The 16,302-nt window shown below is 40.4% G+C and overlaps 1 protein-coding gene and 1 pseudogene across 2 annotated transcripts in view; one reads left to right on the forward strand and one right to left on the reverse strand.

Moving 5' to 3' along the window:
• The first annotated feature begins 550 nt into the window (after positions 1-550).
• The window catches only part of FYB2 (FYN binding protein 2), a 140,269-nt gene continuing 124,517 nt past the window's right edge, over positions 551-16,302 (forward strand). Inside the window, exon 1 of one of the 2 annotated variants that reach the window (XM_077149519.1) lies at positions 551-1,054. In XM_077149519.1, the coding sequence (XP_077005634.1) occupies positions 617-1,054 (438 nt within the window). In that variant the 5' untranslated portion in view covers positions 551-616. The remainder of the gene's footprint in view (positions 1,055-16,302) is intronic. The other variant, XM_077149520.1, reaches the window with a different exon arrangement.
• On the reverse strand, positions 5,560-15,947 carry LOC143654398 (adrenodoxin, mitochondrial pseudogene; annotated as a pseudogene).

Here is a 16,302-nt window from a genome sequence, read left to right on the forward strand (position 1 = left end):
GACTCAGGGTCTGGGCTGAGGCCTTGAAGCCTGTTTTGTTAATAGATTGCCCAGGCAACTCTGATGATCAACCAGGTTTAGGAAGCACCTGTTCGAGGAAACTGGGGTCGCAGGTGGGGCTCCCTTACTGCCCTCCACCTCCTCACCGCTGGTCAGGGCAAGAGCGGATCTTTGTGAGCTTGAAACTAACAAAGCAAGAAAAGGCCCACACTGTTAGAAAAACAAAACCAGAAATTCTTTGGAGTCAGCGAGATTTGGGTTCGAAATCCTGATACTTTTAATTACTACCTCTGTAACCATGGGCAGGTTATTTGATCTCAGTGAGTCTCAGTTTCCTGCCTTTTAAAATGGGTATAATAGCACCTCCCAGGGCTATCGTAGGCATTTAATACATTAATGTCTCAAAAAATGCCTAGATAGTTTCTGGCCCGAAATTGGCCCTTCCTGAGCTCCCTTTCCGGGCGTGGGCGCGCCTCTGCCCCTTTGGAGCTTTGATTGCCCTGCTCGTGGGAACGCTTTTCGGGAAGCAAAGTAACCATCCGGGACAGAGTCTGCGAAGGTTGTTACTAACGGAGATTACATTGTCCAGCCTGAGCGATAGGTGCTAACAGGAAACATGCTCTCCCCCTTCCTCAGCAACTCCCCCGTGCCGCGGGCACAAAGTGAATCCCCCTCAAGAGTCACTGGGACCGGCCCTGCGGCAGAACATGCGAAGGGGGCAGAAGGCGCTGGCAGGGAAGGGCCGGGGTTAGCGGGTATTTGGATGGAGGCGCTCCCCAGACCGCGGCGGCAGATGCCGGATCCCAGAAAGCCTCAGCGGACCAAGGGCCGCTCCCGCCCAGCCCGCAGGGAGGCTCCAGCCCCGGGCGAGGGAGGAGCCGGGGCCCAGGTGGGGCGGGTGGGGAGCCTGAGCCCAGGTGTGTCCGGGACTGCGGGAAGTGATTGCCTCCTGGCCGGCACAGGCAGAGGGAAGCAGACTCTTGGCCCCAGGATCCAGTTCTGGGAAGCTGGATTTGGCTCCCAGACTCTGCCTCAGAGGAGAGCCATGGAAGTGGTAAGGAGGGTCGATTTGGTTCTGTCCGTTTTCTGTGTGTCCTTTCTTGCCGGGTTTAATTCTTCCCAACAGAGCCCTGGGGAAAGGGTGCCTGGGCTCCTGCCTGCTGCGAGAGGAGTAAGCCTGGGCTGTATTAGTACACAACTCAGCTGACAGCGGCCTTGCCCCCCAGTCGGGCGAGGGCAGGGTGCGGGTGCTGGGTCCCGGTGCCACGTTGGAGGGTGAGGGGGCAGAAGTCTCTAAGCCATGAGGGCGCCAGGCTGCCAGCTCCAACGCTCCGGGCTGGGTTTCTAATCCTTTCCCCTTAGCCACCTGTTGAGTAGCTGTTGGCTTCTCTCTGTTTGCTTGACTCTGTGGACTGCATCGATTATAGGGGCTCTGGGTCAAAAGGCAGAGCTCCGAGCTGAGAAGACTGCAGTCATGCAGTGCTCTTTGCCTTGTGACTGGTGGCTTTAGATTTGGACTCTGTTCCTTCCTAGCTACGTGGGCTGGGGCAAGTGTGTTCAATATCTGTAGCTGGGCTTCTCATTTGTAAAATAGGATTACCACTGGAATGCTTAGTTTGTGACACTACTGGGAGGTGGTTGTTAAAATAGAGATGACATGAAAAAAAGTAGGAAGCCAGGTGGAGTTCCCGTTGGGTGGCAGAGTTCTGCTTGCGTAATTAGGGAATTTGTCTGCCTGACTGACTCCATCTTCCTCTTTCTTCTCCAGTTTCCCACCCTGCCCCCCTCCTCCCCACTTAAATAAATCAATTTCTTTTCAAGAGGCGGAATATTTTGATTCCATATCTTTTAATTATACTTTTGGAGTCAAGTCCTTTTCTCCTTGGAAGTATTGTGGCTTCTCATCCACAGGTTTAGTTTTTCTGTTCGTTTGTTTTTTGTATGCTGTTTGGCAGGGTCACATTTCATTCTTTTTCCATGTGAGTATCCCATTATTGCAGCACCATTCGTTGAAATTGTTTGTTTGTTTTGGGGAAGTGCATGGGCCAGGAATGGAACCCAGGTCTCCTGTATGGCAGGTGAGAATTCTACCTCTGAACTACCCTTGCACCACCACCCCCCATGTTTAGTTGTTTCTTTTGGTTGTTGTTGTTGTTGTTTTTTAACATGGGCAGGCACCGGGAATCGAATCCGGGTCCTCTGGCATGGCAGGCGAGCATTCTTGCCTGCTGAGCCACCGTGGCCCCCATGTTTAGTTTTAAATCAGAACAGAGGACCCATTTCAGCTGTCCCAGTGAGGAGAAGCTCACCCTTACCGCAGATTTGTCTCTCCCTCTCTGCTGCAGATCATTCCATCCAAATAGCTGAACTTTTAAAAGTGGTGGAAGACATTGGGGCACTGCTTCCATGTTCCCTTTTCTGAATTCTTCTTATCCCTGCATTGCCATTTTGCAACTTTGGAGAAGCTCCTCCTTGATGGAAAAATGTCAGGCTGAATAGATTTAGTGTGGTTGCAAGAAAAGGAAACAGTTACATTTTGACTCTCTGATATGTCAGGATCTGCACAGGCATTTGTTATTTCATCTATGTGACAGCATTATGAGGTCAATGTCATTTGCCCCATTTCTCATTGATGGAGAAACTGATGGGCAGAATATTGTCATTTGCTCAATACCACACAGTTGGTAGTTAGCAGAACCAGGATGTGATCTTAGAACTGCCAATAACAAATACTGAACGCACAACTTCAAGCCATACGCTGCTAGCAATGACTATGAAGAGGATAGTGTACAGAAGGGTGTGTTAATTAATAACTTTTTAATAGACTAAGCAAATGTGATTATGCAGTTTTCCTGCTCAGGGAGGAGGGTGATTTATGAACTTATAGGGGGGATTTTGCTTTTATTTTTTTTAAATAATTTAAAAAATTTTTTCGATACATTTTTATTGAGCCACCTGATTTCTGTCATCAGGTCCTGTTTTAGGTGCTGTGGATGCAGCAGTGAGCCAAATAGGCAAAATACCTGCCTTCCTAAACTGATATTTTAGTGGAGAAGACAACTATATATACATATAGTAGATCAACTGGCAATAAGTGTAATGTAGAAACACAAACAGAGAGGGTATAATGATGGCTAGGTGATGGAGAGTTGCTGTTTTAAATGGGGTAGTTTCAAGGATGGTGTTAATATAGGGTAACATTTGAGCAGAGACTTGAAGGAGGTGAGAGAACTACTCACATGGCTGTCTTAGGAAAGAACATTCTACAAAGACAGTAGAATAGCACATGGAAAGGCCCTGGGGCAGAACCTTGCCTGCTATGTTCAGACCAGCAAATCGGCCTGAATGGCTGGAGCAGGAGAAGCAAGGGTAAGAGTTGTCACAGATGAAGGCAGAGAGGCATTGGAGTCAGATCCTGACATGTTCTGGAGACCATAGTAGGAACTTCACATTTTCCTTTAAGAGGGAGAGGCCCCACAAATTATGAGGACTCGATTTTACTTTTTTTTTCTGTAAGGTCAGTGGTGATGTCACCCTTTTCCTTTCTGATTTTCATACTTTGTGTCCTCTCTCTTTTTTCTTTTATTAACCTAGCTAAAGCTTGTTAATTTTACTCATCTTTTCAAAGAACCAACTTTGGTTTTGTTGATTTATTCTATTATTTTTCTATTCTCTATTTCATTTATCTCCACGATAATCTTTATTATTTCCTTTCTTCTGCTCACTTTGGGTTTAGTTTGCGCTTCCTTTTCTAGTTTCTTCAGGAGTGAGGTTAAATTACTGATTTGAAATCTTTCTTCTTTTTTAATGTAAGAATTTACAGCTGTAAGTTTTCTCTGAGCACTGCCTTTGCTGCATGCCGGAAGTTTGGGTATGTTGTAAATCTGTTTTCATTCACCTGAAGATTTTTCCTAATTTCCCTTGTGATTTCTTATTTGACCTATTGGTTGTTTAGAACGTATTGCTTAATTTCCACATATTTGTTAATTTTCTAGCTTTGTAAAACTCTGTTAATGATAACTACTTTGATTCCATTGTGGGTAGAGAAGACAATTTGTTTGATTCTAATCTTTCTTTATGAATTTATTGAGAACTGTTTTTTTTTTTTTTAAGTAGAATATGTCCTCTGTTTAAAAGTTCCAATCAACTTCATTAATTTGAACTTTTCTATTTCAAAATGTAAAACCATGTAGTTCTGGAAAGAAAAATTTACCTAAATCATATGAGAATACAAGGAGACTATTGAAGCTACTTAAGAGAACACATTATTTTAAAATTCTCTATACATAGAAGGTACACAATAGTTATTAAATACCTCATGAACATTAGAAGCCTCAAGTTCTTCCTAATCACAGTCTACATATTAATTACTTTAAAAGAATCCTTATTTGGCAATTTGGTCATTTCAGTTCAAGCAGGTTTTTGTGCATATGTTCTATCTTTTACTGATAAAAGGTGTTCCTTGTCTTATTCAGCTCTGTATTTCCCCAAAGGGCATAAAATAGTGTTTTATGCCAAAGATAGTACTTGACAAATATTTGAAAAAATGATCACACTGAATGATGTACTTGAAGCTAATTCAATGTCTTATAGGTATCCTTTTTTTTCCCACTGATTTGTTCTGACCTTTCTTACAATTAGTCCTACGTTTACTAGGACTTTTCTCACTTCTGGGACAGATGCATACTGCTGTACTCCTTCAGCCTTGTTTAAGAGAACAGCACCCCCTAGAGCTGTGCTGTGTGGCAGCTTGTAAATTTCCTTTTCTGATTTAGGGCAGAGTAAATCTAACCTATAAAATTCCCATTCTGTTCCAGACAGAGATTTACAACTCAGCACTATTTAAAAAAAATTACAAAGATAGCCCATTCTGCTTAGGAAAGAATAAAGACATCTCATATCTAGTTTACTCCTCCAGTGTTGTTAGGACAGAGATCAAACTACTTTTATAGTGTTAAAGTGCCTGTGTTCAGATTTCTCAATGAATCAATTTTTGAAATATTTATAAGATTAATAATTGTCTTTGAAATTAGTTTAGTAACTGTCTTTGAAATTGTTCACTGAACAATTAAATATTTTTGCCCATGAAATATTTAATTACTGATCTAAGATACTCATAATTTTTCCAGTTTTAGCCTGAACATTTAACTTGTAGTGACAAGATGTGGGTTCTAGTACCAAGTCTTCTGATTAGTTGTGTGGTCTTAGAAAAGCCGTTTTGGATCTTTGCCTTCACCCAGCTCAAATGGGGATAATAACAGCTTTTTAGTTTACCTTCTAGGTAAACAGAAATAAGATTTATGTGAAAATATTTTACTAATGTCAGTAAACAAATATCAGGTAGAATATATTGAATTTTATCATATTAACTATTTTCTAATATTTGATTGACATTTTTATAATTTAACCAGAATAAATATTGCATTCTTTCAGAACTATAAAATTCAGTAGTTATTCAAGGTGGATTGAAATAGTAAAGTTGGTTATAATAATAAATCCATTCATCATGTTCTCATTTAGTTACATTAAGAAATAATAATTATAAATATAGGGAAATTTTCATGTAAATATTCCTTTTAGGATTTGGTTCTTGCCCATATGGATGGATTGTCTGGCGTCAGCCACTGTATGGGATACTTGAACAGTCATATTGTCTGTGGACTTAATCAGACAGATTTGGCAGCCCAACCGTGATGTATCTGTTAGTTTGTAGGCCAGATCAAGTTTGCTGTTCTCCTCATCAGTGATTGTTTGGAGCTTCTCAAATACATGCTCTTCAAAGATGAGGTGACAGAGCAGGCGAAAGTTCCCTCACATGCGCCAAACCCATCGATATCTAGATTAAGTTCAACCGCAATATCTAGCACAGTCACCAATTTTTCCTTTGGTTGTTGATGTTTCCCCATCATGGTCTACGCCGTGGCCTCTTTTAATATCTCTTGTGCTATGCTGTGTTGGCGCTGAAATTCTCAGTGGTTGGCTTGCCCCCATGCTCCTGCTCCCACGTGAAGTCTGGTAAGGAGCAGCCACCAGTGTGTGGTGCCTCTGAGAGCCACGGAAGCAATGCACAAGAGCCAGGTGCCTCAGTGACGGCTGTAGCCTGCAGGCCAGGTTGATAATTATTTTGTGACCTCTGTGGTCTATTCTTGAAAGTGACCCATGTGTATTTTAGAAGAATGTGTGTTCTGCTATCATTGGATGAAGTGTTCTACATGCCTGTTAGATCTAGTTGGTTTATACTATTGTTCAAGACCACCATTTCCTTATCGATACTATATTATGATATTGATATTATATTTAAATTTTCTATTCATTAATGGTATACTGAAATCTCCTACTGTTTCCCTACAGCATTCTAACTACTCTGCAAGACACCTTGTTCAGGACAAATTCTGTGGTGGCAAGTGTGCTGGTTTGAAGCTGTTGTGTACCCCAGAAAAGTCATGTTTTAATCCTGATCCAATATTGTGGGGCTAAAACTATTGTTTAGTGTGGAAACCTTTGATTAGATTGTTTCCATGGAGATTGACCTACTCATTTATGGATGTGACCTTTTGGTTAGATTAATTCTATGAAGAAGTGACATACCCAGTTATGGGTCTGATATTTTGATTAGGTGAAGCTGTGATCCCACCCATTCAAGGTGGGTCTTGATTAGTTTACTAGAGTTCTTTAAAGGGGGAAACATTTTTGAGAAACCTCAGATGCAGACACTTGGAGAACAGTTGCTTCAGAACTGACAGAGATGCCTATACAGGGATGTTTGGAGATGCAGAACCCAGCAGACATCACCATGTGCCTGCCCATGAAAGGCTAAGCAAGCCAGAACCCAAAGTTGTGTCCAGAGGAACTGTGTGAAGGCCTCCAAATACTTAGAGAAGAAGGTACTGGAATCAGAAGCTAGAAGCAATGGAAGTGGGAACAGGGACCAGCAATGCCAGCCACAGGCCTTCCCATGTGGCAGACATTGAACTTTCTTGAGTGAAGGTATCTTTCTCTCAGTTTCTTAGTTTGGACATTTTTATGGCCTTAGAACTGTAAACTTGCAACTTCATAAATCCCCTTTATAAAACTCATTCCAGTTCTTGTATATTGCATTCCAGCAGTATTAAACAAACCACAAAAACAAGGCTTGACAAGCATCTTGGTTCAGTTTTTCAGACTTCTGGCAGACAGACTGACACATACATTCAACCCAGTGTATATTAGGGGTTACTCTACAGGAAGAGGAACCCATGCTTAGAATGTAGACGGTTCCACACTAAGGCAGGAACTGTATAGGGGAAGGGCCAACAAGGGTGCTACAAGGTTTTCTTACTATTCTTAAGTTGCTTTTTTTTCTTGATTTGGTGGTCTTCCTGTTACTACAACCCTTGAATTGTTTCCTAGAGTACTGAGAGAGATGATTTTGCCAGTTTTTGCTTGTCTAAAACTTCTGTGGAGTGGTGGAACCCCAGGAGGGTCTTATCCAGTGATGTCACTAACCTTTCATTTTAAAAGGCTTATCTGGCTCCTGTGGTGAAATAGGGGAAGCAAGAACAGAAGTTAAGTGACTGGTAGCAGCTATTAAAATAATCTAAGCTGAAGAGAATGGTGGATGTATACTTGTGGCAGTAAACTGACCACAAGTGCTCAGATTCTGAATATATAGAAGGCAGAGTCAACAGAATTTACTGATGGATTGGGTGCTAAATGTGAAAGAAAAAGAGGAATCGTTGATGACTCTACAGTGTAATGTCTGAGCATACAAAGGAATAGAGTTGATGTTTACTGAGATGACTTAAGACTTAAGAAGGAGGGTTGTAAGGAGATCAGGAGCCAGTTGTAGATAAAATAAGTTTGAGTGGCTGAATAAGTAATGTGATAAGAGAGTTCAGTGTTCAAAGAGAGGTTCAGACAAGAGGCATGATTAAGATACTATATCTACATTACCTAGGATATTATTAGGCACAGGCAATTTTTAATATAGTGGTTTTAAAACTTGGCTATATGCTCTCTGATATTCCTCCCTTAGAGTGGTGAGGTCAGTGTTTGCTTCCCTCGACTCTTAGCAGGGTCATTGACTGCTTTGACCATTAGAGCATGGCACATGTGACCCTATGTGACTTTGGAGGCCAGTTCATAAAAGGTCATGCAGCGACCATCTCATTTGTGAGACTACTCACTATTGCAGCTCATAGTCCCCCAAATTCTGGTTGACAGTTCCAGTTGAGCCTGGCCTTATAGCATCCCCACAAGGCTACCTGCTAGCCCATTCATCAGTAAAATACCACCAACACCATGCAATGTAAATGAATCATCCAGCTGCGCTTTACATAAATTCCTATCCCACAAAACTGAGATATAGAAAAATAATTATCATTTTCAGCCAGTTTTTTGGGTAGTTTGTTTTACATCAAAATAAGTTTCCACATGAAATTATAGACATCGTTCTTTTTATTTATAAAAAATTGATGTTCTCCAGTATAGATATGTCTCCAGCAAAATCTATAAAAATATATTTTATTATATAGTTTTGACACTGAGACAAAGAGGTTGATGAGTTTTTCTTTTTCTAAATCAAAGAGTGAAATTAGAGTTCCTTGAATTCTTGATGAAGGATATCAGGGGTTTTATTTGAAAGAGTTATGTTTGAGTTGACCTCTGCCTCCTATTACTTGAGTGATTTGAGCTAGTCAGTGAATTATAAAATGTGTGACTTTGGAGATTTCTCAAAGATCAACTAGTCTACTGCCACTTTACAGTTGGAGAGACTTGAGGCAGAGAGGGAAAGTAGCAACACACTTTGAACTACTCCTAGATAAATGTTCTTGTTAATTTTGCAGGTAAACTTTGAGTCAGAAGAGTTGATCTCTAGACCCTACTCTTTCATTATTTAATATTTACTGAACATCTTCTATGTGCCAGGCCCTATCTTAGATGCAAGAGATATAGACATAAAGAAGGCAGAGTTTGCCATCAAGTTGCTCACAGTTTAGTAAGAAAGAGATTAGAACCAACAACACCAAAAACAGACAAAGAATTAAATCAAAGTACAATGATGGATCCCCTGAAAAAGCCTCCCTAGATATTCAGCAAATAAAAGCACAAATCCCATGTGTTTAAAACTCATGAGGAAGGTAAAGAATGGAGAAGGACTCCACAAATGCTGAATTAAAGAAAGAGAAAAATATCAGGTAAGAGCTTTGTCCTGGACCAGCTTTTCTTTTCCTTCCCCCTCACATGGTGCCACGCATCTTGGGAAGTATTCAGAGGCAGCAGCCTGAATCCTTCCCAACTCCCACCAGAGACACAGACTATAAAGCCACTCACAGCAGTGAGTTAAAACTCCACGCATGTCCAGATACACGGACCCAAGTCTGCAGAGACGCAGGGCAGCACACAAGCCTCTGAAGAGTATTGCATACAAAAGGGCCCCCAGGAGAAACTTCTAAAATGGAGAAATGGTGAGGGGCTTTACTTCCGTGAAGCAGCAAGTAGCCTAGCAGAAACTATCTGAATCAAATGTTTGTGAATCTGGAGACCAGGGGAGTTCAGTACAACATCTAGGGAGGTGTGGGACAGAAACTGAGATACTAGTCAGAGATGGTGGATAATCTCATCTGCGATACCTGGCACCGATCTCCTACTCTTAAGGGAAGCAGCAACTGGTGACCTAATTGCGTAGTTAATTCAATATTGAATTGTAGATAAGTATTAGACATAAGCCCCCTTTCGGAAGGGCAATTCCTGATTGCACTATAGAACAACTAATTACACTGCAGAAAGTATCCTTTTTTGCTATCAGTAAGGGAAATAGTTATTGATATTACTGCAAATACCTGGAAGTCTACAAAAAACAAAAAGAAATAAAATTTCTTTTTTGTCTTCAAAGTGCTTTCCATGCAGAGTGAAGCACTTGCCCTGTGTGACTGAGAGCAGTAGTGGGTGTGTCCTGGGTTAGAGATGCTTCTGGACATAAGACTCATGGAATCATGCATCTCTCCTACTACAGGATACCACAGTGTCACTGGCTGGTTTTGTCTTTCCAGGACATCGTTCAAGGCAGTGAAAAACAGATCAGACTTAGAATGATTGTTCTGGTTTGAAGTGATGTGTGTACCCTAGAAAAGCCATGTTTTAATCCCAATCCCATTTTGTAAAGGCAGCCATTTCTTCTAATCCCTATTCAGTATTGTATGTTTGAAACTGTAATTAGATCATCTCCCTGGAGATGTGACTGGATCAAGAGTGGTTGTTAAACTGGATTAAGTAGAGGCGTGTCTCTACCCATTTGGGTGGGTCTTGATTAGTTTCTGGAGTCCTAGAAAAGAGGAAGCATTTTGGAGAAAGTGAGAGACTCAGAGAGAGCAGGGCAGAACGACATAGCCACGAGAAGCAGAGTCCACCAGCCAGCAACCTTTGGAGATGAAGAAGGAAAATGCCTCCCAGGGAGCTTCATGAAACAGGAAGCCAGAGAAGAAGCTAACAGATGACACTGTGTTTGCCATGTGCCCTTCCACTTGAGAGAGAAACCCTGAACTTCATCGGCCTTCTAAAAACAAGGTATCTTTCCCTGGATGCCTTAGATTGGACATTTCTATAGACTTGTTTTAATTGGGACGTTTTCTTGGCCTTAGAACTGTAAACTAGCAACTCATTAAATTCCCCTTTTAAAAGCCATTCCGTTTCTGGTATATTGCATTCTGGTAGCTAGCAAACTAGAACTATGATAAACAGACAAAGTAAAAGCCACCAACTATGGTCGATACTACCCTTGGTAATGTCTTTGCCACGTGAAAGCACCTTTGGAAGAGCCTGGCGGCAAGAGATAAATATCTAAAGATTCAAAATGAATCAACAGTATTGGATAACAATATAATTCTCAACTCAGAAGCTGCCTCAAGATTAGGTGCATCTTTAGTTAATGAAACAGGAAAAGAAGGCAATGGGCTCTATTTTATTAATTGTATCCACTCACAAATTGACCTGAAGTCACCTTGTGGAGAGACAGTGAGAGCTTTGTGGTTTACAGTCTTTAACGGAAGTAATGGCAAAGGAATAGATTAAGTAGTGTATCTTAATACTGGAAAAAGAGTTCAAGTTGTATTTAGTACTCTCACTATTATTTTTATTGATGTCATTATCTGCATTTTGCAGGCGGGCAGAATCAGGATTCAAATTCAGATCTGTTTGACTCCAGAATTCTCATTCCTAATCGTTGATTTGGTCCCCCACCTTATTTTGGGGGTGGTGGTGGTGTATGGTTTAGGAATTGAACCCGCATCTCCAGCATGGAAGCCGAGTATTCTACCACTGAACTACCTGTGCACCCTGGTGTGATTCCTTATTATCTTGCAGTAGTGAGTGGTATTCTGGACAGAGCCTTTATACAAATTTTTTATAAAGACCTGATTTTGAGTCTGGGTCTGTCATCTACTGGCTATGTAGCTTTGCACAAGTTATTTGTCTTCTCTGAGCTTCAGTTTTCTTTAAATGTGTCTAATGATATTTCATAATTAAAAATTTAATTATTTACATAGTACTTTCAAATATAATATTCTATTTAATCCTTATAGTCGTATTTCATAAAAGGATCTATAAGGATTAAATAGAATATTGTATTTGAAAGTACTATGTAAATAATTAAATCCTAGACACATATTTGTAGTTACTGATATAGTCAAAAATTCCCCAAACCAAAATTTGTAGCAGAACTGACAGAATTCCAACCACTTTCAAAGCATCCAACACCCAACATTGGTGAACCGTAGAGAACAGTGTCTTAGTTTGCAAGGGCTGCCATAACGAAGTACCAGAAACCAGGAGGCTTAAAACAACAGAAATGTATTATCTCACAGATCTGAAGGCTAGAAGTTCAAAATCAAGGTGTGGACAGGGCTCTGCTCCCTCTAAAGCCTGTAGGGGAGTACCCTCCCTTTCCTATTCTTGTTTATTGGGGTTTGCCTGTAATCCATATCATTCTCTGCTGCAGTGGTTGCATGGCATTCTCCCCTCAGATGCCTGTGTCTCTGTCCAAATTTCCTCTTCATCTAAGAACACCAATTCTGTTGGATTAGGGCAGGCCCTAATCCAGTTGGGTCTTATTTTAGCTTTAATTCTATCTGAAATGAGCCTATTTCCAAATAATTTCACATTCTGAGGGCTCTGTGGGTAGGACCTCAGCACGCCTATTTGGAGGTGGGGGAGGGGAGAAGTATAACTCAACCCCTAACAAGCAGTGTGCAATTTTAGACCAAAAAAATGAAAAAATAAAATTGCAGCCGGCAAAGTAGTTTTTTTTTTTTAACAATTTGAGACAGATGTACAAAAACAAACCAGCAATGTCACTTAAACTTTTAAGTGTTCAACAATAAAGCGTCACTTCTATCCCCTTAAAAATCATGCAGACGTCTCCTATGTTATTACGTTTTAAACAGTGCTGCTCTTGAGCACATGGAGAGGAACTCCAGGTCGTGGTATGGAAGGAAGAGCCCTGCACTGGGAGTCTGGAGACCTCTATCTGTGTATTTTGCCTCTGTATGGGCCTCAGTCTCCACATTTACAAACCAGAATTTAATGACATGGCAAATCTGAAAAGCATCTAGCATCAGAAAATGTCCAGGCAATCTTAGTCTAACCTGCTAGTAATTTTTTAGATGGGTGGGCGTCCTAGGAAGAATCTGGTATGGATTTTCCTGCTTCACTCTTGATATCCATGTTGCAGGCAAGGTACCCTATTGCCTGGTGTTTTAATTCTCAGAAGTGAATGAATCACCAGAATACCTTGATGTCAAAAGACACTAACTGTTAACTGCTCTGTTCTCTTAATTCCCCTCAGTGCCTGCCACAGTGCCTTGCTTAGTGACTATTTTGTTGAACTGATGTTCAGAAGGAAGAAAGATGATATTTATGGAGTACCTGCTCTGTGCCCTTCCCTGCATTATTTCATTTAAACCTCACAGCAAACTTCTGAGAGAGATGTTATCCCCATTTTACAGCTAAGGAAACTGAAGGTCACTGGGTCAAGTGATTATATCCATGAAGCCAGGCTTTGAACCAGATGTTGGATTTGAAGCTAAAGATGCTCAATATTGATTGTGTGGTATGTTGGTTGACAAAGTATGACTAAGGTACGCTTTTTTTGCATTCGTTAATCAGAGAAGTATAAGGAAACATGAAGACATTAAATTTTAAGTCGTCTCAAATTCTCTTTGGAGTAGAGTGTTTACCAGTACATCTTTTTAAAAATCGCGAATCCTTTTAACCTCCCCATGAGCCAGAAATTCTCCTTTGAAGTCAGGTATAAAATCTCTGAATGTGAGCATTCAGTGTGGTCATTGGAGACTCTCTGATCCAACCATTCATTTTGCAGATGAAAATTCTGAGAACTTGCCCAAAGTCACATAGGCCATTAGTGTCAGGGGCCAAGACCTGTTATCCAAACAATGCTTTTCCTACCTTATATGGGTGGGAACACCAAACCAGAGAAAGGCATTTCATGTAAACTTTTGAACTGAACTAATGAGATATAGTCAGGTATCATCCCAACTTTCCAGGTGGGAAACCTGAAGGCATTTCCCATGGGGAGGAGCTTGAGCCTGGACTTGAACCTCTGTGAGCCTTGCTCACCATCCTAACCTGTACCACATGGCTTCCTTCGGGTGGCTATTGCCCTTTCTCACCCAGCACATGGGTGAGCTGGTGAAAGGAAGCGGTCTTTGCTGGGAACATGGAAAGGCAATAATTGAGATCCCTTCTCATTCCTTACAGTCCCCAGTGCTGTATGGCACTACTGGGTTAGGATAGAACACAGGATTTTATGGGAAACAACCTCAATAGTGAGTCTAGAAGTTGAATATTCTCTCCAAAGTAGGCCCTGTGAGGCTGAAAGTCAATATAAACATCTCGTCAGCACTGCTGAAGGTATGGGAACATCATATCCATGAGGTAAGGATGAATACCTTTACATGTTGGTATCTTATGGACTTAATTAGAAAGTATTCAAAGAGGTACTGCTATATTTTGAAACAACTTTTTAGATGGAGGATGTTGCCAGGTTCTGATTTTCTGCTGGAAGATTTATTCTTTTCATTATGAACACATGCTATAAAGAGATGTCTTTTCTGAGAGAGAGACTTGGAGAACAGAAGGACCGTTTTAACCATTATATATGGTCAAAACTGCTTTTGTTTTTTCAAGCAGAGACTCAGGCAATTTTTTGTCCTTATATTGAGATGCCTTTCCCTTTTCAACTGAATCTGTACTTTCATCAACCCAAAGGCGTTATTCTAGAGTTTCTTAAAGAGAAGAACCCTTAGAGAATGAGTCCTTTATACTTCCACCTTCTTGATTTGCTTATGTGAACTTGGGCAAGTTATTCAACTCCATTGGGTCTCTCAATGGAGCTAATGACAACCTGACCCTGGAACTACTATGAGTTAATACATATAAAGCAGTTAGAATCATGCCTGACTTTTATAAGGGGTCATTAAGTATTAACTGCTGCTATTGCTGTTACTAATAGTAATGCTGTCAGCCAAAAGAGCTCACCATCTACTGGGAAACAGAAAAATAATAGATATTCATAATGAAATATGGCAAATACAGTGATAGAGAAACATACAGGATATTAAGGATCATGGAAGGGGGACTATATCCCAGACGGGGGAAAGGGGTGAAGAGATAACCATAAAAGACTTAAAGCTAAAATCTAAAGAAACAGTTTGCTCAAGACGGGAAAAGGAGGAGATAGAGCTGAAGGATATCATGGCTGGGCTGGTTCCAGTTGTACCATTTAGAATGGTTAAAAATGCAGACTATGGAGTCTGACCATCAGAGATGAATCCCTTCTTAGTAGTATGTTTTGGAAAAATTAATTCAGCCTCCATATTCCTCAGTTTTTTCATCTGTATAATGAAAATAATAATGGTGTCTAGATCCATAGAGTTTTTTTTCTTTTGGTGAAGATGAAATGAATTAATAAACATAGAGTTCTTAGCATGCTACCTGGCACATAGCCAGCACTCAATTCTAGCTATTAGAATGCAATTTTTTCCTTTCTAAATTTTCTAGATTATGGCTTGAAAGAATTTATAGAGACAAAGGATCTCATTGAAATATGTGGCAATGATGAACTTGATTCTGGAGGAGTGAAATAAAAATAGAGAGGGAAACTCATTACAGAATAGCACAAACTAGGAATCATAAAATCTGGGTTCCCATTTTAGCTTCATGGCCGTGGGCAAATTACTTGATATTTTTGAGGTTCAGTCTCCCATCTGTAAAACGGAAGTGATAATTTATAATCTGCCTTCTTTCAGGGTTGATATGATGGTCAATGAAATCAACTATGGAGAAGTGTTTGTGAATTATAAGGCAATGTATAAATGTAAGGAAATTAGGATTGTAATATAATTAATGAAGGTGTGAAGACTGTACTTCAGCTCACTTCTACTCTGTTACTTTAAATCTTAGAATATTTTTTCAGGTTGTCATTTGGTATAGAATTGATTAGATGCTTAGGGGCTCAAAAATGTATTTTGTTAAATTACTAAGTGCAACTGTATATATTAATTTGGAAAACTGAGGGTCATGGAGTTCCATTGATGAAATCTGCATGTTTGAAATACTATCATCCAGACATGGACCAAAATTAACACTTCTTTAAAGGGGAGAAGCCAAGTATCAAAGTGTCTGCTGTTCCATAGCCCCATAGAACTCCTTCCATAGAAATGGGGAAAATACAATTAAGTGACCTTTTTAACCAAATGACTAGATGAGGTTTTATCTGAGCCAGAAATGTAACATGGAAAATTACAGTTTTCATGTCTTTGTGGCTTGTCTTTTTGGAAAAATATATGCTAAATTCACTAAGAATGGTTGGTCTTGTAGATTTTGTCTAAAAAAATTATACCTACCAAAACGTGTGGAGCGAGTTGCTGCAGTGGTGCATCGTGAGAACGCATGTTTGGGGCACCAAAGAAACTTTCAGCAAATGATCTGTTCATTACTTGTACATGATAAAGATGATCTTCTTGTTTCTTACATAGCACAAGGAGTCCAAAAAAGTAAGATAAGGGGTCCTATCATGGCCAGACTCCTGGGTGGCCAAAAATTGCTCTGGATCGAGGTTGATAGATGGTCATTCCAAATGCACTGGAGAAGAAAGACAAATTTATACTAAGTGTAGTTTTTATCTACCTTGGAGGGAAGGGGCTTTGCCACTGAGAATTCTTCTGATAAGCATCTCAGGCTGCTTGTTCTTCAACCCTTGTTCTGGGTTTAAGTTCAGGCCAGACCTTTTCATTAGACTTGACATCT

Source organism: Tamandua tetradactyla, chromosome 2, assembly GCF_023851605.1.
Source record: "Tamandua tetradactyla isolate mTamTet1 chromosome 2, mTamTet1.pri, whole genome shotgun sequence".
Lineage (NCBI taxonomy): Eukaryota > Metazoa > Chordata > Mammalia > Pilosa > Myrmecophagidae > Tamandua > Tamandua tetradactyla.